The following is a 26,957-nucleotide window of genomic DNA, read 5'->3' on the forward strand; positions in this document are numbered from 1 at the left end:
AACCTTGAAGAACCAAAATGTAAGGACCTGGCTGCAAAGACACAGCCACAGCTAATAGAAACTGACATGCGGTAATTAAAAATATAGGGTGAGAGCCAAGAGGAAACACTGTCACAGAAACCAAACTGGAATGTGGGACCAAAGAAGGGACTAATTCGCCAGTATTTTAGAAATTCCAATTCTATTCTTCTATCCTCAACCAGTGAACAGTCACTGTAATTATTAGTTATCCATCCTTTTAAGTCAGAGAATAACTAGGTTCACAAAGAATACCGAAAAAATAAAAATTATGGTGACAAAGTAAAAGTATAACGCATCCTTTGGGCTGATACAAATATCTCAAACCTGATGTCCTAAGCCAGTTTCTACTTTAGCTATGAAAACTACATAATAAGATTTTAAAAAATAATCTCTAAATTTGTTATTAGGAATTTAACCCAAAACCATACCAGGACAAAACAAAACCCTTGATGACAAGCAATTAGGCATTTTAAAACGTTTATTTAAAAAAAATCAGGATAAACACCTTATTTACTCACATATATTCCTGTTTGTTACCAGATATTTTCAGGGAACAGACATCTTTAATCATCTTCATCTGCATTTATCAAACCTTCAAGTGGCTCCTGCTGCTGCTGACAATCACAGCAGCCTGTTGGGGGTAAAGTACGGGGAGAGAAAAATAATCATGGATTCCTCAAAATTCAGAAATTATAAAACACTTGAGTGGGTAAAATGTGCACATGTCTAGTATCATGAAGGCCAAATCGTGATATAATTTCCATACATGCCTTAAAATGAAAAATAATGCAAACACATCATAGATCTAGTCAAAGTGTTGTTGACCCAGTGTAATTATTGTGAAGGTAGGGAGAAACAAAATATGCCTTCATCATGTGTGTATAAATTTTTTTCTTCCCCTACTTCTAAGAGACTCAATTGAATAAATACCTTCCAAATGGCTCGTATTTGATGCTTATCCCGGGTACAGAGATGTATTACTTGGTCCTAGCTTTCAAGCGATTCATCCTGTACGGAAGAAGCTGGCATGTACACCTATGTAGGGGAGAAAGCCGGGGGAGCAAGGAGACACTGAAGATACTGAAAGCTTCAAAGCAAGTAGTGGGTGATCATTTGAGATACTGAAGTAGGATTTAACAAATGAAAATAAAGATGAATGAGTGGCTGTGGTAGGAGGAAAGTTAGGTGGTTAGAGCACGTCCAGGGAAATAAGTGGGGCAATGCATTTGCACGCAGTAGGAGAGAGGTATGCAGTGAAGGCAAAGGTTGGAAAGATAAGCTCAAGTCAGATAGAGAGGCTCCTGGATATAGCCTGGATGATTTTAATTTTTATTACGTGTGTATGAGGGAGCAACTAAAGGGAAAGATGTGGGATGACAAGCTCAGAGTTCCCCACTGGAAAATGACTGTTTGCCTATTGAGAATGGACTTCAGAGTGAGAAAGTCCCAGCCATGTAAGAAGCTTATATGATATACAGGGTAGCCATAAAGTTTGGGTACAATTTAAAATTAAATGTGCCGCCTGTATACTTTAACATCTGAACAAATTTTTCCCAATCTTGAAATATGAGAAAATAAACCCAGAAAATGCAAATCCCAATGAAATTTTTAAGATTCTAGAGTTCAATGACTTCATCTTACAAAGAAATAAATGCAAACTCAGAGAAGAGAAGGAACTTGATTCTATTTTACATTACTGTCAGAAGTGGAAACCAGAATAGAATAAAGATCATTAGAATCCAGGATCAGTCTTTTTCCCATAATACCTGGCATTCAATCATAATATATATCTGCTTGGTAATCATTTTTAGAGTCCTGGTTTAATTAAAAGAGAATTGTTTATTTTCCATCAAGTATTAAAATTAAGCATTTTTCCTACAGAGGTCCTGAAGGAATCTGTTTTTATTAACAGAGAAAAACACAAGTAACTATGTCAGTTCTGAATAAACGTGCTTGAATGTTTGAAGACTGAACCGAAAAGTTCTTTTACATTTAAATCTCCCGGAATTTCCTTTTTTATTAGCAAAGTGAATGAGAAGTTTCAGACTTACATGATAAGTACATATTCTTAAAATAATGAGGATAAAATTAGTTGATTCATGTTTTATGTAGCTGTAATCAGTTTTTCTCAAATAACTAACAGCAAAAAAATGCTAACGAGCAGAGATTCATATACAAATGGAGCTCAACCTCTGACCCACTAGTGGATTGTAATCAAATAGGATTTGATTGAGTTGAAACACTTGAAAAAGATCCATTATGTCTTACTGAAAGCAAACTAAAGGAATGCCATCCTTTTAATTAGATATATATACCAATTCACTTACACATATAAAGAACAGAGAACTATATACAATTAAAAATAAATATAATGTACTTTTCAGTAAGAAAAAAATCACTTGAGATCAGAAAAAATGTGAAAGCAAAGAAAAAGAAGCTTAGTTGTAGAGTATTATCAATACTGAACTGAAAGGAAATAGGGAAATACCACAGAGTAGTACTATAATAAGAAAGGGAGATTGGAATTGTTAAACCTGTGAGTATGGACACAAAATTACAGAAACTATTATTTCTTTTTATTTAGACCATTTTAGAGTAGAACAAGATGAGTCCAAGTTGGCAAAAATAAAGCAAAGTGCCAACATTACTAAAGAATATAATTTCATCTAGAAAATTAGGAATGTGAATAGATTGATGTTGGCTATCCCAGATGTGGGCCAATTGTGGAGGGTCTTAGAGTTCAAGCTAAAGCATGATGACTCCCCTCTAAAATTTATGCTGGAAGTAATTCATTTCGTTTAAAATATATGAGACCTAAAATTACCAGAACTCAAGAGCCCTGGACTAGGTTGTTGTGAGGATGACATAAGACATTTACTTGGTATCTAATTAGTGCATAATAAATGTCGGTTATAATCATATTAATTAGGTGATCTGGATTTTTATCTTGGTTCTGCTACTAAGTCACTTCTGAGTATGAACAACTTTACTACTCTGTATCTCAGTTTCCTAAAATGCAAAATCAGGTATTTAAACCAAATAATCCCAAGAAATAATTTCAAGTCAAAAACTTTAGTTATTCATGTTGATTCAGATACCAAGGAATAACGTCAGTACTTAAGCAATGTTTTTACCCAAGCCCCCCAAAGAATAAAGCTAAATCAATCTTTTCAAGGTCCAGTTTCCATGTAATTATTTTGATCCAGTCTTTACTTAATTAAAAAAATTACAAAACATAAAAAACTATAATTTCCCCAGAGTGAGTCAGTGCAGAACACTTGGGAATTTAAGCACATAATAATATATTAAATATATTTAACAACTCAATTACAAATTAACAAATGCAATGGAAACATAGACTACCTAAAGATATGAAGATTAAACTTCACATTCTGCAAACAGAAAAACAATAAGCCACTACATATTAATACCTCACATTAAAATATATTTTGAAGTTTATGTCCCCCTCTTAAAATGGCAGTGATTATACATTAGTGCAACCACAAAGCACTTTTGTAAACTTTTTTCTATTCAACATCTTTCTTGTCCGTCATAATAAATAGTTTGGTTAGCTCTTTCCTGAACTTGAGCTTCTTGCATTTTCCTACTTTAACAGTTACAGTTTTTACCCATAACCACAGCCATCCATCAAGAAACGCCCACTGTCTGAGGCTGGGGGAACAAAGGTGAATCTGAAGAAATCTCTTGCCTTTCTAAAATAAGAACAAGGATACGATTCAAAGATTGGAGATATAACTGTATCTCTTTGACAGCTCATACTTATCACTTTTTAGGCAAGAAGGTTTTCCAACTGAGTAAGATTCAGGCTACTGACAGTTTAAGTGCAATTTCTGAGTCTCCCTGTCTCTTTAGAGCCCTTAGTGTTAGGGCAAGGGGATGAAAATGTGTGGCAGAGTGGGCTGGCTTCCTATCAGCCTTGCTTTCAAAATACTACTAAAAGGCTGGTGGCAACAAACGGTGGTTTATGGAAGGACATATACAACTAGATTTTAATCAAATAAGCTGCAATTCTTATATATTAAGATTCTTAAGAGCTGGTCACATATCTGAGTTGTAACAGGGTATGTAACAAGGCAAATGCTCTTCTCTGTTCTCATCAACATTCAGAGTCTGTGGCTGTCAGGGAAGCTTGTTAGCGTATGCAGTCGATAACAACCAGTTGACACAGATCTAAGGAGAGGGCACTCACAGAGATCAGCTTCTTTCCTTGAAATCCAAACATCATCGCAAATTGATTTTTTTTCACCCTCCTGGGAAGAAAAGGTACATCAACTTTCTTCCACACTAGGGAAACTCAAAATGTTTATTCATGACGTTCCACTCGCCTCCCCTTAATTTACAATATGTACACTTTTCACAGCAGCAGCAAAATGAACTGTCAAACTTCAATTATAATGCTGACATTAATAGGTTGAATGTATTTCTTAAGCACTCTGGATTCTTCCACATTCCTATCGTCTACTTCAGATCTGAGATGCTGGTTCCCTCCTGGCATGCCTCCTCTCAGCAGGCTCTTCAGCACAGAATAGCCTCTCAAAGGCCAAACCTTCTCGCCCAATGTGAAAGTGGTCAGGGTTCAATTCTTCTTTAAATAATGCTGTGCTGGGTCTTGTTAGGCCAACTTGAGAGATCCGACCAGATCACTTTTGGACAAAAAGAGGAGCCAAAGAGGAATTCAAGTTTCCAGAGAAAAATAAAGTGCTGCCCCCTATAAATCAGTTTCCGTGGATTCAGTTGTCTTCCTAAAGAGGTAGAAATAGGGGGTGTGTGTTGCAGATGCCCATATTTCAACAATATTGATCATTGTATCGTTAAGGGATTAAAATGGACTGACTCCACTCATCTCTCTGATTTTTTCATAAGTAAGCCAGAACACCAGTGACCAAGGGGTCTGAAAGATTAACCAAAGAAGTTAGTGCATATTTCAAAGCAATTATAAATATTCTGCATATATGCATACAATCTGTGAATGACAAAGTCATTTTGAATCAACTTCAGCTGTAAACAAGTGTTTTTGTATTTCACGTCTGTAAAGCACCTACTTTATAATGTATAAGGCATATTCGTGTTTTACTTATCACAAGTTTCTCTAAACAACAATTTACAATAGAAAAGAAAGGTATTGATAATATCCCTATGCTTTTAGATGAGGACGCTGAGGCTTAACAGTCACATGCTTGTTAGCATGTTGTAGAGCTAGACCACAGGCTTTTGTTCTCCATTTCCAAGGTTCTTTTATGAACCATTAATGGCTAAAGGACCAGAACTTGAGATGCCTGAATTCCAGGCTGGGCTCTTCCACATGTAGTTTGTCAATAAGACACTTAAGAACTTGAAAATGAGGAAGGCAAAAGATTATTCTTTGAGAGTTAGGTCATTAAACTACAACCTGATGATATAAAAATTCACATTAAATAGGAAAAGAAGCTTCTAGCTCAGAAGAGCTTAAACTTAAATGAAGATGTAGCTATAACTAAAGGAATTATAAAAAGATAAGGGTTAAGAGAAGATATATAAATACTAAACATATAAACACTAAACAGAGGGATATCACAGAATAAAACATTGGAACAGAGAAAAGATGCCTTGGATCTAATAATTCCCATCTAGTTCAGTTCTGATTATTATTATTATTTTTTTTTGGCCGGGGCTGGGTTTGGGACCGGCGCCCTACTCCTTGAACCACAGGCGCCACCCCAAACTTTTTTTTTTTCAGTTCTAATTATTGATCAGAGAAGAACGCTATCATATACTAGAGGAGAGGAATAACTTGAAGCGATTAGAATGTAAAATGTATTTGGCCGGTTTGCAAAGAAATATTTATGTCAGATGTGCTTAGAAATATTGAGCATATTATATTAGTAGATTGAGAATTTACTAAATGGTAGATTTAAGTGACTATGTCTTGGTTAGTTAAATGAAGATATATTTGAAATAGGGAATATAAATCTTTGAAGATACCATATTCTGTGACAACAAAAATGAAGTGAACCAAGATACAGCTACAGTTAAATCAAGGAAGAAGAGGTCTCAGTTAAGACATGATTGCAAGAGGGACTTTACCTAACAATTGCAATCAGTGTAACCTGGCTTATTGTACCCTCAATGAATCCCCCCCCCAAAAAAAAAGAATGGTGTGTGCAATCATTCCTAGTTGCTGCAGTAACCAGTCTTCTTCCTCATTTTTACAGCAAGAAAACCATAGGCAAATGAAATAAAAATCAAAGACTGAGCAAAGCAAGGTCCCGTTACCTCTACCTAGTACAAGGGATTGGGATGGAGTTTTGTTTCAAATAGAGAGAGGGAGATCACAGGGACAAAGACTATGAGTGGCATGTAAACGGAACATGCTGATCCCCTCTCCAGGAGTCCTATGGGCACTGACATGACTTGCTGGTTTCTCACTGCTGTCTCCATGACCACTAAATATCCAAGTGTGTATGAACCCATGATGATTCCTCTGATCTATCATTTGCCAGCTAGAAAGGAGCAGAAGTGGAGTCCTTTTCCATGTTTTTTTTTTTTTTTTTGCAGTTTTTTGCCAAGGCTGGGTTTGAACCCACCACCTCTGGTATGTGGGGCCAGCGCCCTACTCCTTGAGCCACAGGCACCACCCTTCCATGTTTTATTATTGTAGGACCTTTGTAGAACCTCTCTTGGGTTGATGTTCTTAAATATTAGCTTTACAAATAAGCTCTTCCTGTTGTGATCCTGTGTTTAGCAAGCAACTTTTTGATTATTATTTGATTATTATTTCCTCCTCAACATGTTTAGGAGGAAATGTGTTGTCCAGAGGACTTGAGTATCTGGATCATTAGCCAAATGTATTGTGCGATGTGAAGGAGCCAGATACTCTGTCCTGATCATCAGTTTCAACGGAATCACCTGAGGTGAATTCTGTATTTTTCAAGGGACATTTACTAGAAGTGCTCCTGAGTCAGGTTTCCGGAACTCAAGGTCACCTACCTACTATGGCAAATCAATAAGGAAATGACACATTTGATGGACAGCCAGTCTTTCTCTGGTGATACCCCTCCTAACTACAAACTTTCTCTTAAAGCTTCTGTAACTAACTGCAGGATCTTGAGAAACACAATGTATTGTACTAGTAAGGAGCACAGGTTTTGGGTGGAACAGATTTGCAGTCAATTCCCACCTCTGCCATATACTAGCTACATAAACTTGAGCAAGTTCCTCACATTTTGAATAATGGTTTCCTCATCTGAAAAATGGGATAACCCTATGAGTTTCACTAGGTTCTTATAAGATTGTAAAAATAATGTATGTAGAACTTTTTTTATTTTTTTTGGTCATTTATATTTCCTGAGTCTCATGTATAAAGAGAATGGGTCAGATGGAGTGGTCTCCACCCTTTGTGCTTGGATATTATTCCTGCCCCTCAGCCCCCAGAACCTGATTTTGTATTTCAGCAAAGTCTCATCCATTCTCCTAGCCTCCCACACTAGAAACATAAAAGTGTCATTTTTTTGTTGTTGTTGTTGTTGTTCCTCGCCATCCACATATAATCAGTTACTAAGTGCTGTGGAGTTAACCATAAATCTCCCTCACAATCTATCGTCTCTCCATTTCTACAGTCACCAAAAGGTGTCCTTATTTTACCAAAACTTCCTTTATTGTATCCTCGCTTTCAGTGTATCCTCCATACTGCTTCCAAAGTACTCTCACTGCCAAACAATCTCAGCACATGGCTCTTGTGCTTACACAGGCGGTTGCTGACAACTACAGGGTTAACACCTAAACTACTAATCTGGGTCCACGAGGTCTTTCCCAACCTGGTCCTTACATATTTCTCTGGCCTTATCTCCTACCACCTCCCCTCCGAGGGCCTATTCCCCAGCCACACTGAATTTTCTGTAGTTCTTCAAACATAACTGGCCTGCACATAACATGATGCCTTTGCTCACATTGTTCCCTAACATTTCTCTTAAAAAATGCCTACCAGTGCTTCAAAGCCCGGATCAAATATCAGTCCGTCACGCCTTTTGTGACTGCCCAAACACAGCGACAGCAATTTTTACTCTACTCCTCCTTAGTAAAACCACATCCTCTGGCATCAGGCTGCCTGGATTTGGTGCCCTGAATTACTAATTAATAACCACCTTATCTTGGTCAAGTTATTTAGACTCTTTAGCTTCTGTTTCCTTCTCTATAAAAGAAGGATAAGATATTTACCTACTGCACAGATTACTGGGAGAATTCAGTGAGTTAAGACATAAAAATGATGAGCCGTTTTGGCCATATACCAAGCAACTTAGTAGTATTTATTTATTATTTCTGTGATTTTAACTACCTGCATGTTTAATTTCCACATCTCACCGTAAGCTTCTCAAGCGCGAAGACTCTGTCTTACTCTTTAGTGTTACCAGCACCTGTAATAGTGCCTGATTCATGCAGGCCAAATCAAAATCTACCTTTCCAGTACGAAATACCCACAGTTTTGACATAATTTTAAGTATAATTAAGACCATCAATTTTTTTTACCTGTGGTACATACCTTTGTATCAGATATTGCTAAGGGCTTTGGCTATTAATTTCACTTTAACAAACAGATATCTATTATTCCTTAGTGATATCATTTATTACTGAAGCTTCAATTACCATCTATGCGCTGACAGTGCTCTAAATCGCCAACCCTGTATTCTCTTAAGATCTAGACCAATATACTAAGTTATTTAGACATCTCTACTCAGATGTCCTATGGGTATACAAAATTTTACATATCTAAAACTAACCTTATTTTATTCCCAAATCTTCTTCCCTGAAAATGATCCCTATTTAGGAAATTATATTATCATCAGTTTCTCTGGGCAGGAGCCTGGGAATGAAGCCAGCCTTTTCCTTATCTTCTCCATCCATTCCCCCATCCCTATCCAGCCAGTCGGGTTTCTATTTCCTTTCTACCTCCTTAATATTTTTAAAACTTATCATCTGTTCCCACATCATGCTTTGGTTCAAGACACCAATATCTCCCATTTACCAGTATTCTTGGCCTTTTCCTAATCCATGTGGCAGCCAGAATGATTTTTCTAGAAAAGCAGATGATGTGAAGCTGGTGCCATCACTCTTATGGTCCAGATGTCCTTCCCACACTGATGTCTGCCTCTGTCCGGCCTCATCCTCTGCCTCTCCCTACCAGGTGTCTGCCTTGCCTTGCCGGACTTCCTTTGGTTCTCTGAATTCATCATGCTCTCTGTCCACTCCAACTTTCCCTCTAAAAGAATCTTTTTCTCTGCTCTTTTTACCTGGCTAAATCCTACTCATTCCCAGCCTAAGCTGTAGTTATTTGCTATACATTTGTATAGTACGACGCACTCTTCCCAATAACACTCATCACTTATAGTTTCTAATTCAAAGATACACCCTTAGTATAAAGCTTTGCATGGAATAGGTACTCAATTAAAACCCTTAGTATAAAGCTTTGCATGGAATAGGTACTCAATTAAAACCCTTAGTATAGAGCTTTGCATGGAATAGGTACTCAATTAAAATATATTAATATATAATATTACATTGTACAGTTATATATTATGCTAATTTTGTTTTCTAAAATTTCTAAACCCACAACTCATCGATTCTTCCAAATATTTTCTAACTTAAAAAAGACACACGTCTTTCTATTACATTTGGTATCTTACTTAAGTAAGTCTATCTAATTCTACATCTTAGTTGACTTCAGTAAAAACATCTCCAAATAAAAATGACATAATAGTTTCTTACTAAACAGAGTTTCATGGTAATAAGTACTAATGAGTAATATAACATTTGCCATCGAAGTAACAAATTTTGTTTGAAATAGTACTTTTTTCATAAGAAGGTCTCTACTGTAAAGTTTGTAAACCTGTCCCAAAGTACTATATTAAAATATAACTAAATAGATTGCTAAAGGTTGTTAATTACAGAAAATCTATCCACCTCTTCATTAATGGATATTAAGTCATTTATTTTACGTCAATCTACCAAGAAAGTCAATATAACTCTAAGAAGAGGTGAAAGAAAACATAAAAAGATTTAAAAAACATTTTCTTTAAAAAAAAAAAACAACAACAACAGAAAGGAACTTCATTTGGGGGCAGAGCCATGCTGCAAATCAGAAGAGAAAAGGGAAAATACTTACTGATTAAAAGTAATTTAAGTACAAAGAAAAGAAAAACAGGCAAGTTAAAAAAAAAAATAAACCTAACTTTACCATTCTCAGCCAAGATGGTAAAAAGCCTTTGTATAGACTCATGAATCCTTCCCCTTGAACAGCCTGAATCAAGCAGTCTGTTGATGATTTATACAAAAGTCCCCTGCAAAGAAAACAAGACAATTTTGTTAAATTTGTTCTGTATAAAACAATGTATAAATAATATAGTCTAAGGAAAAACTTAATGTAAGTTAGATATCTTCTGTGAGTTTAGACAAATTGTTTGTGGTTTTATAGATATAGTTAAATTCTTTTGAGCTTAAAGTTATTTTTAAGGTTGACTATTCTGATTCATCCCACCCTATGTCTTATACTTTGAATTTGCTCCACCTGATTTCTTCTAGAAAAAACATACTACTTTATATCAAATAAAAGTCTCCATGTTACCTGTAAATCATAAGCTTCTGAAGAAAGTGCTCTGTGCATTCTCAGCAGAGTATGCTTTCAAAAACTCTTTGAAAACAATAAAGTCAACAATGAATACCTTGTGTCTAACTAATATGATTGTTAATTAGCTTATTTCCCCAAAGCTGTAGCACTTTTTTATTAGATGAAGAGCAGATAATTGCATAAAAACAATTTTCTCACTGAACACAAAACCACACAAATATCGAGAAAATACCCAGGAAAGGATCTTTAAAGAACAATATTATTACAGTCAGTCAAGCCCAGGAATACAAAAGAGTTTCTACCTACCTTCCCAGTTTATCTCGAGGTTGATTCATTATTCGGCTTTTGATGACATCAGCTGGTGTTCCCAGAATAGAAGCTACTAGTCCAGAACATAAACTACAAATACAAAGAAATGAAATGGAAAGATAGTTTATGGTAGCTTTTATTTTAAGAAAGGGAATCTGATATTTAGAAAGAATATGAAATATATTATTATAATGTTTATAATAATGTGCTTTTACCTTAAAATCAATGCTAAATTAATCCTTTAAAGAGGAAAAAAATGAAAATAAAACCAAAAAGAATGTCAGCCAAAAATTAGGCACTGAATACCCACTGGTGCCAGGCATTCTTTTAGGCAGTGAACAAGATAGGTAAGACCTTGCCTTCTAATCAGAGAGAGGCAGAAGAGAAATAAATAATTTCAGATGCTAATAAGTGCTATGGAAAAAAGAATGAGCAAATGTGATGGACAGTAACTGGATGTTAGGCAGTCAGGGAAAGAATCTTGGCAGGAATATTCTTAGTGCGTTTAAGTGTGTGTGTGTGTGTGTGTGTGTGTGTGTGTGTGTGTGTGTGTGTGTGTGTGTGTGTGTGTGTGTGTGTGTGTGTGTGTGTGTGTGTGTGTGTGTGTGTGTGTGTGTGTGTGTGTGTGTGTATCCAAATAGCATTGATCTGACATTATTAATATAATTTTGAGATTGTTTAAACAGCATAAGGGTTTCTAGAATTTAAAAACAAAATCAGAAGCTGAATGAAATCAGTACAATGTCAAGGGCAATAGACATTTATAAAATTGGTCATACTAATGAATAATTTAAAATTGTGTTACAATGATAGTAAGGTATTGCCCTTCCTGGAATGCCCTTCTTGTTTCTGTCTGTGAAGAGCCACATCTCTTCAAATCTGGTACCTAATTCTACCCCTTTTGTGGGTCCTTCTAAATGGTTACTTTTTCACCCTCCTCTGAACCCTATAAATACTAGTCACTTTTCTTTTAGCACTTATTGCCAAGTATTTTTATTTATTTCTCTCTCTCTCTCTCTATCTCGACAGTCTCTCACTCTGCAGTCCAGGCTAGACATAGCTATAGTGTCAGCCTAGTTCACAGCAACCTCAAACTCCTGGGTTTAAGCAATCCTTTCTGCCTTAGCCTCCCAAGTAGTGAGTACTACAGGCACCCACCACAACACCGCCTCATTTTTTTATTTTTAGTAGAGAGAAGATCTCACTGTGGCTCAGGCTGGTCTCAAACTGCCCAGTATTTTTATACTTAGGAAGTTCCCTGGGCAGGAGTTGAATTCACTTCCTTTGTGTCCACTGCCTTTAACATAAAAGGTGCTCAAACATATCTGTTGAATTGAGAGAGTCAATCATCAGAACCTGTTCCTGGGATGGCCACAGCAAGGTGCAAATACTTTTGGAGGTTTAATCTGAAATATCCTGCAACTTTGTCTGTCTCACCCCCATTTTAACTGTAACAAACTTTAAGGAAATTACCCTTTATAAATGTACTAAAACCCATCTCTAAGGGTGATACCACTAGATTACTGATTAAAAGATAATCTGTTAGAATTTATGCCAAGTATGAAAGAAAAGGTAGTACAGAAAAAAAAAATACAAAAAGTCAAACCAAAACAATCACTTACCTTGACAAACCATGAGTCATGATATTGTCCTCAAGAGGTGTATTCAATACCAAGTAGTGTTTCACTGTATCGTAAGTGGTTAAATCTGGCAACGAAAAAGGTTTAACTGTTCATTCATTCAACAGTAAATATCTTTTATGTCAAGAATAAGCTAGGCTTAGGGCAGGGATGCATACCAAGATGGAATATACTATTTTTACTCTCAAGCAGAGCTACAGATGGAGGGAGAGGAAAAGAGGAAGAAAGAGACACTTAACTGTATCATTTGAACATCCAAATCTAGTTATGTCTAAAATCCCCTCAACCCCTGGGGCTTTCACTATTTCAGCTGATAAATTTCTTCTTTTAGCCAAAGTTAGATAGAATGGAGATACTGTCAATTACAAACAAAAAGTGCTGACCGTTATTCTATATTAATCCTTTTCTACTTTTTTCCTAATGACACTGAAGAACTACTGGAGGATTTTAAATAAAGGAGGAACACCATAATGCTGGAGTTCTGCAAGGACTACCCACAGGTATAGGAAATGAATTGTGGTGAGTCAAGACTGGATAAGGACCTTGGATCATTCACCAATATGTGGGTGCCTAGTGTGAAACCGGCACTACTGCAGGAACCAGGACACAATGAACAAAAGTCCCTGCTCTCTACTGGGAGATAAGATACAAAAAGCAAACTAGATGGTGTTTCATATGCTACTTGCTCTTAAAGTAAACATTCTGAAGACAAATAAGGCACGGGAAGGGTTAGGGAGTTTCGAGGGTAGGGAGGAGCACTGTCTATGAATTTTAAATAGGTTGGTCAGGGACGGCCTCTCAATAAGGTGATACTTGGGCAGAGACCATAAAGAAACCTCAGAAAATAAACTCTGCAGACATCAAAGGGAAAGTGTGCTAGGCAGAAGAACAGCATGTGTTCTAGCCCCAGGCACAGTCAGCCTGGCCTACTAGAGGGACAACCAGAAGACTGGTCTAGCAGAAGCAGAGTATGAAAGAAGTGTCCAGATGATGGCAATCATCCAAAACCAGGGGAGGGCTCTGAGCAGAGGAGTGACTCCCTTGGGCTACTATATAGTAAGAGCAAATAGTTCTGATCTGGCTGTTTTATTAAGAGTAGACAGATGACAAGGTCGGACAATTAAGTTGATCATTATGGTGACCTTCGAAGTATTCCCCTTGGCCATCTGGTGACTGTAGTGATATTCAGCAATGAGGTATGTAGCATTTTTTCTGGGATGAGTTGTGAAATTAATTGTCCACTCTCATATATATGAGATTATTTCAGTAATCCTGACAAGAGAGGATGATGGCTTAGATAAGGGAGTTGTGGAGGCCTGGTAGAATTCTAGGTAACTTCTGAAGGTAGAATCAGCAGGGTTAGCCAGCAGATTGAATATGGAGTGAGAGAAAGACACTGAAGATGACCACAAGGCTTTGAGTGTAAACAACTCAAAAGACAGATCTGCCATTTATAGAGATGGTAAAGATGAAACCTGTAGTTTTAAAAAATAAAACAATAGGTAATAGTGACACTGACAGTTTCAAAGGTACAGTAGAGCAAAATTGGGTACACATGGAGAGACCAGTCAAGAGGCTTCTGTGGTGGTCCAGTGGAAGGAGAAACACAATACTGGGGCAAAGGAGTGGCTCCAGAGATGGAGAGAAGTGTATGAACTTGAGATATTAATATATCTAGAAGATAGAACTAACCAGACTTGGTGACTGGTTAGATACAGAAGCAAGTTAGAAAAGAGTCAAAAATCAAGCCTATGTTTATGGCTTGTACAACTGAAAGGGTGGTGATATATTTTGAGAACAACAGAAGAAGTGGTTTGATGTAGGAGTCTGGTTTGGACATATTCAAAGTGATATACTTGAGATATCCAAATGAAGATTCCAATAAATAGCTGGAAGAGAAATCTGGGCTGCAACAAATTGAGAAATGACAGTTAAAGATTTCTTGAAGATCAAAATACTCACCACTGTGATGCGGTAGACTTAGTTGGAATGAAATAGCAAATTAGAAAATAGATTTACTTCCTTTGATATTTAAGTGATATCTTACTGGAACCCTTAAAAATGCCATGTGTTGATTTATTAGAATCATATAATTGGGGAAAAAAATAATCATATAATTGGTCTTAATAAGGATTCTTTCATTGATTAATTGACTCATCAAATGTTTATTTACTATATATGAAGGACTAGGAAAATAAAGATGAATGAAACACAGTCCTTGCCTTCCAAGGACTCATAATCTAGTGGAAGATACAGACACATGGTAGCAAGCAAAAGTATCAATAAACACAAGGGACTACACAGAGACACAGAAAAGGGTCTGCACAGGGTCAAGGGAAGTACTTTGGTGAAGACGACACTTGGGCTGAGTATGAAAAAGTCTACAGGAGAAAACTAAGTAGAAGCAGCAAGAGGACAAAAAGTGCAAAGTGAAGAACAGCTTGATATGTGGAGGAGGTGGAACCTTCCACCTTAGGACTTTCTGCTTTGCTCTTTGGAGCAGAATCAAAGAACTTCTCACTACCCTGAGGGTACAGGCCAGATTTTATAGTCATTCTATGTGATGTTGCAAAATTTCTGCTTTATTCTTCGGGTAATGAGAAGCTGATAGAGAGCTTTGAGGGCACCAATAACATGTTCAAATCTGTGTTTTGGATAAATCACTCTAGATAAAGGGTACACATTTGAGGATGAAGGAGGCAACCAGTTATATGGCAGTGGGAGTGGTCTAGTTGAGAGGTTTGGGTTGGTATTGTAGAAATAGCTTTTTTAAGGGTACTAAGTAGTAGGGGTTAAAGGGGAAAAGATGTTTAAGAAGCACTTAGAAGACAGAAGAGATTGATAAGTAAGTAAATATGGGAAGCGATGGGTAGATATGAGTTAAGGGAACATTCAGGTTTCTAGCCTAGAGTGCCAGACTGTATCATATAGATTATTTAGGAATTAGAGTCTGGATATACTGACTGTCAGATAGTTAGAAATGTAAGTTTTCATTTTAAAGGCAGGTCTGGACTGCAGAGGAGACCTTACACCTTAGAAGTAGTTTGGCTTTGTCTCATTGCCATAATTTATCTGTTTTATGAAATCCTTTTCACGTACAAATGCAGAATAAAGTGAAAATGTCCTAGGGTGAATAATCATGACATTATGACATCTGTGCAGCCTATCACCAATCCACATTTTTTTAAATAATAAAAGTTTTAATTTTTCTTATATAAATGCTTATAATTATAATTATTAAGACAATTACAACTTCTCAGAATTCAATAAAGTTTCCATTACCTCCCATATTCACCAGTGCTGCTCTTTGTATATTGGGCACCCAGCCTGCCCAAAGCCCACGTATTCCTCCTTCAGCTAAGATTTTTGCAAATGCATGATGCACACCACGAAATCTGAGGAAAATAACAGTAAAAGTGACTCTGTGTGTTCCCTGAGTATAGCAGGCAATTAATTGTGAAATCTTCACCTATAGCTATTACAGATTGGAATAAAGTAACATTGTTTATCAAGAATTGTTAGAAATGAAAGCAAGCTGCCAACTCTAATTTCCAGATAAATTTAATAATCCCTTAGAAAAAAAGGCCAACATTTGATTTAAACATATTTAATGAAACTTTTATAAATTATCACTCTATTGTATTCTTAGGTTATTAAACAGATTAAACTGTCTTTCTTGATATTTTATATCATCAGGAGAAAACATTGGTTATCAGACTTCTGGGTTAATTTTACTAGTGAAAATTTACTTTAGCTTTATGAAAATTTACTATAATAATTTTTCTCATTTTTCTGTAGCTAGATGAGGAAGAGTGTGCTAGAGCATGAAGCCAATATGGAGACCTTTGGTATAAAACAAAAGTCTCGGCTGTATAGAGTCAGAATAACCTGGACTCAAATGCTACCTTGACTGCTTATTAGCTGTGTGGCTTTTTATTTCTGAATCTCACCAGAAAATGTGAGAAGAGGAGGGCAATGGAGAGCAGTGGTCAGTGGTGGACACCCAAAGATGGCCCCAAACCCTCCTGTGGGTGTTGAGATCCCTCCACACCCAGCTCCAGTCATCCTGACCTTTCCCTCTTTCCTGGAAGCATCTATCTATCTGCAAGACTTTTTTCCCCTTTCCCAGGGGAAATGAGCCAAGTGCTAGTGTTGTAAGTTGTTGTACATAAAGTCTTTTCAAGAAAGGCAGACTTCAATAATATAGGGTAACATAATAGGAAGATTTTATATCACAAAAGTGTAATAAAGAATTTCCCATACACTAGGGAAAAAGAGGGCCTCAAGATATGGGAGAAATGGGATTCAACAAGGAAGTGGAAACGTCGTTCAAGGTTAACTTTGTTACTTCCCTTCTTTCCTGGAGAAAGGGAAAGAAAGCAAGGCACCAATGAAGGTCATGTAGACCTTTTGAGAAAGCCTCTTTTAAACAAGAAAACTCAGAGACTAGAAATGTTAAGTAACTTCAACTACACCATAACCAGGATTCACACAAAACCGGGATTCACAACAATTTTAATGATCTACCTCTCTATACTAACCTGGAGTAGGGGACAGGCTAGCTGCCTTGCCTGAGAACAGCAGCAAACAACTACGAGCACATACAATTTTTCCGGTAGAGAACACGTACACTTCCTCATGCAAAGGAAAGATCAGCTTAGTTCTCCTCTTCATGAATATAACTTTCAAGTTAAAAGAGTCAGAATTAATACCTTTACTAAAGACTGCATGATAAACCTATTAAGCAAATGTTCAATATATGATGGTGGCAAAGGGAAAGGTGTCAGTTGGAGAACTTACCTCAGTGGTTTTCCTTCGAGTTTCCTTTTTCCTTCCATTTGCATCTGAACCTTCACTAAATCAGTTGGGTTGGCTAAAAATTGGCCAATAACACCAGCCATCACTCCTCCAATGACTGATTTCCTGATTGTAAAAAGAAATGCTTTTGTTTTTTCAAGTTGCCATTAATTTCATAAATTTTATAGTGAACCAAAATTGAGTTGGTAAAGGCCCTAGGTAAGAGATTTAAGACTAGACCCAAATGAGTCACAGAAGAAAGTACAGGTTTAACTGTTTAGTGATGAAGAGTTAGTGGACCACCGGAGGTAAAATTTGGAGTTGTAGGGCTTACTCGGCCTGTAATTCAAAGGAAAGGGTAGTTGCTTCAAAGATATAAACATCTGAACTGATAATTTAATTGCAATTTAATTTTGACTACAGGGGAATAAATACAGCATAGATACAATCAGCCTAAGACACCAAGGGTGGTAAGTCAAATCTTAAAAACTGCTTTAGTAGTCCCCCAGTGAAGGGCGCTTGAAAACACTTCTCTTCGCAGAAACTCTTTCCATTCTGAGACTTTTTCTTCTGCCCTCTCACAGCCGATGGTGAGCAAGACTACACTTTGACACGCCTTGAATCCAGTCTCCTTCTCTCCATTCCTGTGGCTTTTGCCTCAGGCAGACCTCTAATCACCATTAACCTAGATTACTGTAATAATCTCTTCAAGGAAAAAGAAGTATTTCCTTTCCCTTTACTTAAATAATTTGAAGAGATACAAATGGGTATAGAGAAAAGGGTCCTTCTGGCCCCTATGTCTAGTGCCCCTCCACTGACACGATCATAATTACTAGTTTCTTCTATGCCTTCCCAGAAATGATAATAACAGATTCACTGAAGGCTCATTATACGTCAGGCAACGTTCTGAGCATTTAAAAAAATATCATTTTATTCTCATATAACTCTATGACATTAGTATTGTCACTCCCTCTTTATAGTTAAGGAAACCAAGGCACCCAGCCGTTAAGTGACAGCACAAATCACATGACTAGTAAGGGTTACAGCCAAGATGTAAATCCAGATGGTCTTGAGTGCATCCAGATAGTCTATGCTCGGTATTAAGCACTAGTTATGATTGACAGTTTGCATAACACAAGAATGTCTGTGTAAGTGTTCCTTTTTAAATGCACAAAAATGCAATGTCAAGTTCAATAGTGCTCTGCACTTTGTTTTCCTAACAGTATATGGTAAAGGTTATCCCTGTCAGGTCATATAGAGCTCTCTTAATCATTTTAATAGTTTCATAGAGTTTTATTTTGTGGACATATCATAATTTACTCAACTAGCATAACTTTAAGAAATTTGAACATTTACATATCATTTGAAGATTCTGCCAAATTGACCTCCATAGAACTTGTGTCAACTTGCACTTCCACCAACAACCTCTGAAAATGCCTGTTACTCCAAACAGTGAAAAGCACAGTCGTTATAAATTTCTTTCCTTTTTGAAAATCTCATAACCATTCTTCCCTTTGTATTTTTTACATATTTCTAATGATTTATTCATCTGTCTGTTTCTGTGAGCTGATGGCAGAATTAGGTCTTTTTTATTACTGTAACTTCAGTATTAATATGGAACTGGCATGCCATAATCTCATCATACAATAAATACTTATTGACTGACTGAATGGTTCTGACATCAAACCAGCCCACCCTGACAATATATCTCACAGTCTAATATTTCCTTTGAATGCTTTACCTAGACCTTTCCCTTCTGGAGGAAATTCTAAGGTGCAAGGATATTAATATTCCTGTCATTAGCTCTGGAAAGCAATTAGTGTAGTTTAGTACGTTATAATTTTTCAAAAACAGGACCAAAATTCTAGGCGAAATTCTACTTACTGCCCTTTTCTTGTGGTTGTGATCTGGATTTTTTTTAAACTCCAGAAAAAATATTAGGCACTTTCCCATAGTAGTTATATCAAAGATACCTCATTCTTTCAATAGCTGTGTTATGCTTTCTTATACATCATAACTTACTTAACTACTTCCAAATCAATGTTTGTTTTTTTTAGAAAATTTGCAATCATCAACACTACTACAGTCAATATCTTTGTGTGTGTATGTGTGTCTCTTTATGAATCACTACAAGTATTTTTGAATAGTTATAAAGACAGAGCTGGGTCAAAAGATCATGCATTTAAAAATTTTAATGGTAATTTATGCTACGAAAAGATTTTAACATACCTTTCCATTAACAGTTTAAAGTTAGTTTTAAATAATTCTCCTGATTACTGGTGAGGTTGAACATTTTTACATGGACACTTATATTTCTTTTATGAACTGCCTATTGATATCCTTTCTTTATTTTTCATTACGTTCTCTATCTTTTTAAATTTACTTAAAGGAGTTCTATGTATATTATTTATAGTAACCTATTGTTTCTGCTACAAATATTGTAAATAATACACACTTAGATTCATCATCTCATCGAATTGCACAAAAACAAACACCTAATGGTAGGTGTGACTTGTATGCTGAGAAAACTAAAGATAAAAAAAGTAAAGCAGTTTGCCCAGGTCACATAGTAGTGGAGCAGAAATTTGAGCCCATCTCTGTTTATACATGAATATACATGTGTGCCTATATAGAATGTGCAGTAAATGGTCAATTATTTGAGCTTATGCTGTAATTATTTATCATCTTAAGCCTATAACTCAAGGCAATGTTGTAAAATGCCTTGTAATTTTACATAAATCATTCTAATGGATTAACGTTAACCTTTGCAGCAATAACATATTATTTTCAAAATAAAACTTACCAAAGGGGATAATGCTTATCTTCACTTTTGCCAAATACAACCTCTCGGAGATGTTCGTATGTGACCATTCGACCTCCGGAGTACACTGTATAAAAAGAAAGTTATTAAGAAGGTAGATTCAGCTATACATTTCATAAAATAAGAGGACATGCTGACCTGGCTCAGTCCATCTCTAACTGTGGCTTTCTCTCATGAGCCCTGTAATCCTGACACATGGGCTTCTAGATGTTTCTCCAGATGGGGCATTCTCTTTTACGTATCAGGCCTTCCCACTCACTCTCTGATCTCCTTAGAATGGATTCTCCCTTCTCTGCTTTCATACTTCCTCCTAGTCTTTTGAGATTCAACTCAAAGAATACGTTTTTCAGAAAGTGCTCTCTGGCCTTTTCCTTATCATATTGATTAGAAATTAATTTGTTTTTCTTGCCCATTTTTCCATCAGACCATGAGCTTCTCCAGGAAGGCTGTGGGTGTGTGTGCTATTTTTGTTTTGTTTTTATTATTCAAAGTGCCCTACTACATACCTTTGTGCACAGCAGACATTTTCATTGAATAAACATATATAACTTGTTGGAGAATTTATTGTATTAATGTAATTTTCTCCAGTCAAGTATCAAGCATGAAATGAATCTTAACTGTAAAGCAACATAAGGTAGTGAACAAAATACAAATGAAAAGAAGTGAAAATCAAAACAATAATGAGACACAAAGGAGAAAGTATTTAAAAAGAATGGAAGACAAAATCATTAAAATCAGCACACAGTATTCACACAGAGAACTTAATCTTTCAGAGTATTAGATGAAATATTTAATATATGAAAAACGTACAACATGCAAAAACAGTTAATATTCTCTGTGCATAATTCTGGATAGCTCTTGCTAATACGCTCTATTTACTCACCTGAGGAACTGAATCTTTAAAAATATTAAGCCAGTAAATATTAGAACTGGGCACTTTTCTGATCAAGTATCACTACACAGTTAAGAAAACATGAATATAAAGGAGAAAGATGACATATCTTTCCTACCTCCTTTTAAAGCCAAATTTATATTCTCCTGTTCACAAACTAAAAATGTAACAAATCCTGTTCTAGTGAGTGCCATATTGGAAACAGAGTAGACAAGTCTTTTTCTGGGATAGTTACTACCATCTTCCTTTAGGAGTGATTAAAGGTCTGCACAGCAAGTTCCACTGTGGGAACTGGTACAAAGTTCCTACGTTGCATTTGTTCTATTTCTCTTGCAGAGTAGTTTGGTCCCAGATGTCTGGGACAGCTACTGGTAAGATTGGCATCATAGTAAATATATCTGAATTTTCAAAAACCATTAAAAATTTAAATTCTGTGCTTAAAGTTTTTGAAGTAGAAAAAAATTTTTAATAAAACATTTATGAAGCTTTTTATTAGGAAAAATTACAAACAGACTGAAAAGTAGATAAAATAATATCCAACTTCCCCTATGTCTACCACTGAGATTTATCAATTGCTAATATTTTTGCCTTACTTGCTTCATTTTTTTACCTAATTATTTTAAAATACTTTATAGTCATCACGATAGCTAATCCTTTAAATATGTCTGTATGCATTTCTAAACACTCAGGACAATCAGCAGTTAATTTTTTTCTTCTTAAGAGACTATACTATGCATTGATCATATCAGTAGAGAAACAAATTAGCTGATTTTGTGGACACAGTTAAAGAGAAACTCAGAGGAGCCAATCAGAGAAGGGGTTTGATTCTTTTTTTATTTTTTATTTTGCCTTATTTGCTTCATTTTTTATTTTTGCCCAATTATTTTAAAATACTGTATAGACATTATGACAGTTAATTCCTTAAGCATATCAGTATGCATTTCTAAAAATTTAGGACACTTGGGAGTTATTTTTTTTTCTTCTTAAGAGACTACCAGTATTTATCATACCAGTAAAGAAACTAATTGATTTTTGGACACAGTTAAAGAGAAAATCAGTGGAGACAAACACAGAACTCATAACAAACTTACCGGCTAGAATCAAGATAAATACCTAAGTGTCGGTAAATGGCGGGTGTCACTCCTTGCCAAAGCTTTAGAAAGCCTTCCTCTTGGATGATCCCTAGGGCTGTGCGCACCATGCCCCTATAGGGGGTAGATTCTCTTGCACCGTCTCCCAACCGAGCAAGAGCAGCTTCTCCTTGCATTTGGAGTCGAGTTTTTGTGAGATCGAGGGGAAACGTTGCTAACACAAAAACAAAGGAAGGGAAAACCCCACAACATTCAGAGAAACAAACAAAAATCTCCAAATCATAGACTAATAGTTTACCTAGATCAGCGGCATTCAAGTTTTACAATCTATCAGAATCACCTAGAGAGATTTGTTTTACATTACATATTTCCTAGCCCCATGCCTTTGGATTCCAATCCAAAAGGTTAGGGTTAGGGATAGGGTTAGTTTAGAATTAGCTGATTGATTCTCATATACTCCCTAATTTTGGAATCACTGCATGATGATCTAGCATCCTAGATCATCAGCACAAAATTAAAAAGTGATGAGCCTTGGGTTCATAAAAATCTGTTTCAGTCCTTAGTTTTCACTTTCCAGTGGAAAATAAAGTATCCATATTCGGTGGCATCCCTTGACTGTAGCCATGATTGTTTAAGATCTGATTTGAGTTTAGAATACCATACATACATATATTCTTATGTACTATAATAAATGCTAGATGAAGCTGAATTCCATAATTTCACGGATGATGTACTATATAGTAAATGCTGGATGAAGCTGAATTCCATAATTTCACACACAGATGAATCACTGACCTGATGTTTGAGATACAGAAGATGAATGGAGTTTACAATATCACCTTTTATACACAGGGTCACACATTAGTATTTTTACATAAGGCATATATTGAATTGCTTTTCCAGCATGGATAAAGTTATGTGCATGGCCTACTCATGGCCTCCTTGTAAGTACCAAATGTATTTGTAAAAAAAAAAAAAAAATTTGTTTAAATTTCCAATTACAGTTAAGCTAATTGGCCCACAAAAGGAAGTTCAAGCTCATAAGTTTATAATACAAAATGTCCTGAATAATTGAAATAATAACATTCAGATAAGTTCATGAACATTAATGACATTCCACAAGACTTTTTTATGACCACCACCTGATACAAACCCCTAGTATGACTTTTCCAAGACAAAACAGTATTGGTGGGCAGTGCCCATAGCTCAGTGGGTAGGGTGCCAGCCATGTACACTGAGGCTGGCAGATTCGAACCCGGCCAGGGCCAGTTAAAACAATGACAACTGCAACAATACCAACAAAAAATAGCCTGTGTGTGGCATGCACCTGTAGTCCCAGCTACTTGGGAGGTTGAGGAAAGAGAATTGCTTAAGCCCAAGAGTTTGAGGTTGCTGTGAGCTGTGACGCCATGGTACTCTACCCAGGGCGACAGCTGTCTCAAAAAAAAAAAAAAGAAGAAAGCAAGCAAGCAGTATTTATTGGTAGAGGGAGGGAAGAGACTATTAAATCTTATCACTGGTCTTTGGAAAAGATAACATCTTGTGGCTAGTTTCCCTAAAACAGAAATACCTTGCATAAAACATCAATGTTTTATTGACACATGAAACCTGAAAAGTCTTAAAAAAAAAAAAATAAGAGCTTCTATATTAGCACAGACTATGTTTCTTAAAATACGTCTTGTTCTCTTATAGGTACTTAAATAATGCTTCCGTTTCCTGAATTGATTTATACTCAAACCCATCCATATTTTGATTCCTCTGCCTCCTATCCCTATTCCACATGTAATTCTCTCCATGAATTTTTAACAGGAAGACTATGCCTATGAAGATTGAGCTACATCAGTTTAAAACATAAAAAAAGAAAGAAATCTAATCATTTGGCGATCTGCTTTCAGATTTTTCAAAACGATGATGAATTTTATTTCAGTAAAAACAATGAAAAATAAAAGTCCTCTATTAGCTTTGGGGGAGGAGAGAGAAAAACTGAGGGGCGAAAGGGCAAAAATGGAAGAGTACAAAATAACAGATCATGTGCTTGTTGTGCTTGAGATACAAAATAAACTCATTTAAAATAGGACCAACATTTACAAATGATAAGTCACCAGAGCTGTTCTTTTTTGTTTGTTTTAAACAGGCAAGAAAATATAAGGGTAACCTTAAATACACAGTTGGGGCTTCACAGGAGACACAGAGGCACTCTACTTACAGAACTCTTGGAATAAACACCACTGTAGGTGGCCTCTTAAAGTTTTCTCTCATTTGAGCAGATGTAACTGTTCTTCTATGCTCTTATGATACCTAATAATACCTTCACTATAATAAGTGTCCCACTGTATTGTCTTTTTCTACATGTCTCCCCACCAGCCTCTAAGCAGGTCAGAACTGGGTCTTTGTAACTACATTTCTACAGTCCCTAGTATTGCAGTAATTATAAAAATGCCTCGATTAATGGGTATCCTGCCTTGAATTTAGCATTTATCTATTATTAACTTCTCAGAATCCTGCAGGTTAAATAGAGATGAGTTAAGCTCAAAGAGGTCAAGTTATTGAAGGATGTTTTAACAGAATGCTCAATAAGTGACAGATCCCACAAGGCGGGTCCACAACTTAAGCCCAAAAGACAAGGACAGCGTGAGGTTATGTAAGAATATAAATCACAAGAGATTCAATACGGATGAAAAATGGATTGCGTTTTTAAAAGGTCATCCTCACGATAGGGAAAATTTCTATAGAGGAACGGCAGCTCACGAAGCTTCTGAAAGTACAATAGCACATCCCTGAAGGGGGCATTAGACGAAATTAGAAGGAAAACACCGCTGAGACCTCCCATTCCTTCTCCCCTCAGAACGGGCCTGGTCCGCACCCCGCCGCATCCGCCTGACCGGCGTGGGGAGAAGGGCGCGACCCCGCCGAGCCTCGCAGCCTGGACCGCGCCGCCCGCTTCCCTCCCCCGCTCGCCCGGAGGCCCAGGCGGAGCGGCCGGGTACCTAGCTCGGCCACGGTAGCCGCGCAGCCCGACAGCAGGAACTTGCTCGCTCGGGGCCATCTCTGGGCGAGCGGCAGAAGCCTCTCATCATCCTCCGGGCCGGACATTCAGCAGCAGGACCGGTCGCCGGTGCACCGCGCCACAGCTGGCCGCCACCCTGCCACGATAGCCCCCGTTCAATCCGCCAGTGGCCGGGCGGGAACCATGTCCCTGGTTCGGTGCGGCCCGGAAACCCGCAGGCTCCCCGGCAGTGTCGGGCTAGAGCGGTCCATCTGCCCCCTGAACCCCCAGAGCAGAAAAACAAAGCCGAACCCGCTAGGCTTCTGGGAAATGTAGTCGGAGCTCAGCTACTGCCCGGAGGGCGCTGCCGCTGGACGCCCGCGGCGCCTCCCCCGTCTCCATGGCAACGGAATAGTCCCGCCCACCCGCCCAAACCTGGCGACGGAATAGTCCCGCCCACCCGCCCAAACCTGGCTCAGCCCTGAATGTCCTCGGCGAGTTCCGAGACTCGAAGGAGAAGTGGAGGTGGGAGGGAAAAACGATGCAAAAATCACCTAAAAATCGGGGCGGGGAAAGGAAGCTGCCGTTAAGAAAGAGGGCTCGCTGCACAAGCTGCTGCAGAACGGTTGGGAGGCCGGGCGGGTTTCCTAGACCTAGGGAAGGAGCCAGGGCCAAGGCAACAGGACTTTTTCAAACTTCTCTGATTTCGGGAAGTTGCTGGACAAAAACATGGAACTGATTTCCTCAGTAGCGATTACAATCCTAGGCTGCCTTGCTCTGCTCTTACTCCGTAAGTGGAAGAATGTGCATAGACCTCCGTGCATCGAGGGCTGGATTCCTTGGATTGGAGCTGGATTTGAGTTTGGGAAAGCTCCTCTAGAATTTATAGAGAAGGCAAGAATAAAGGTATGTGGCCACGGAAGTTTCCAGAGGAGATAATGTTTTGTTTTGTTTTGTTTTGTTTTTCTGTCTTTGCATCTCAAGTGCATTGTTGGAATAGGGGGAACATACCTGTTTTCTGGACCTAAATTATTTAGTTATTTATTAATTCCTCTACTAACAATCAGCAAGTATGATATATGTGAAGTTTTGCCAAAGAAACGAAATCTACTACAGCTTGCGTGTGGCTTTTTGGAAGTAAAGACTAACTTTTAAGTGCTAGTTACTTCAACGAAATTAAAATTTAAGTGTTTACGTATTAAGTAAATGTTTGAAGTAATTGGGAAAGACCGAATTGTAATAAATGCTTATCCAAATCAGAGGTAACACCCGGATATTGTGAAAATTGCACGCAAAGTTGGACTTTATCGTTTTGACGGGAACCGTATTTTCAGCTGGTCTTGTTATTTGTAAAGAAGAGCTCCATTTTCACCGCACCCCAAGGAGATTAGTAATCCTTTTTGTAGTAAATGCTTTTGTCCTTCAAGCATCTTTCAAATGTCTGAGCACTTTAGAGAACAGACTTTTGTTAGCCTTTTAATTTTTATTTTCCCACCACCAAGATGTTATTGTATTTGATTGTCTAATAAATTTGTATAATATATAGTCATCTTTGTATATTAGTTCTAATACTTTCTATGGTCATCCATTCTCCATATGGATTCCTATTTAGTTAGCCCGATTTGTAGAGGAATTTTTGTACAAAGTAGCATCCTATATACCACTGATCATTTACGTTCAGAATCTCTGAGATTCTGATTTAGTACAAAACTTAAAATTATTGAAGAGAACGAAAATGAATGTAGAAATGACCAAGCATATCACACCAGAAATAAACACTGT

General features: G+C 37.2%; 2 protein-coding genes across 3 annotated transcripts in view; one reads left to right on the top strand and one right to left on the bottom strand.

Moving 5' to 3' along the window:
• Window positions 1–4,323: 4,323 nt before the first annotated feature.
• On the bottom strand, window positions 4,324–25,503 carry SLC25A27 (solute carrier family 25 member 27). Of its 2 annotated transcripts, none has more exons than XM_053602658.1 (9): window positions 25,177–25,503; window positions 22,212–22,403; window positions 20,189–20,273; window positions 17,389–17,511; window positions 15,871–15,983; window positions 12,571–12,655; window positions 10,946–11,038; window positions 10,250–10,352; window positions 4,324–4,784 (listed from the first exon to the last, which is right to left on the bottom strand). In XM_053602658.1, exons 1-9 carry the CDS (start codon window positions 25,280–25,282, stop codon window positions 4,773–4,775), a joined length of 912 nt encoding a protein of 303 aa, XP_053458633.1. In that variant the 5' UTR covers window positions 25,283–25,503; the 3' UTR covers window positions 4,324–4,772. The 2 variants fall into 2 exon arrangements, with proteins under 2 accessions (XP_053458633.1, XP_053458632.1); XM_053602657.1 differs by having other exon boundaries at window positions 4,324–4,933; window positions 25,177–25,502.
• A 172-nt stretch (window positions 25,504–25,675) lies between these two features.
• The window catches only part of LOC128594928 (24-hydroxycholesterol 7-alpha-hydroxylase), an 89,721-nt gene continuing 88,439 nt past the window's right edge, over window positions 25,676–26,957 (top strand). The window contains exon 1 of the mRNA XM_053603841.1: window positions 25,676–26,081. Within this exon, the coding sequence (XP_053459816.1) occupies window positions 25,905–26,081 (177 nt within the window). The 5' untranslated portion in view covers window positions 25,676–25,904. The remainder of the gene's footprint in view (window positions 26,082–26,957) is intronic.

The sequence above is a fragment of the Nycticebus coucang genome, chromosome 9, assembly GCF_027406575.1.
Source record: "Nycticebus coucang isolate mNycCou1 chromosome 9, mNycCou1.pri, whole genome shotgun sequence".
In the NCBI taxonomy this organism is placed as follows: Eukaryota; Metazoa; Chordata; class Mammalia; order Primates; family Lorisidae; genus Nycticebus; species Nycticebus coucang.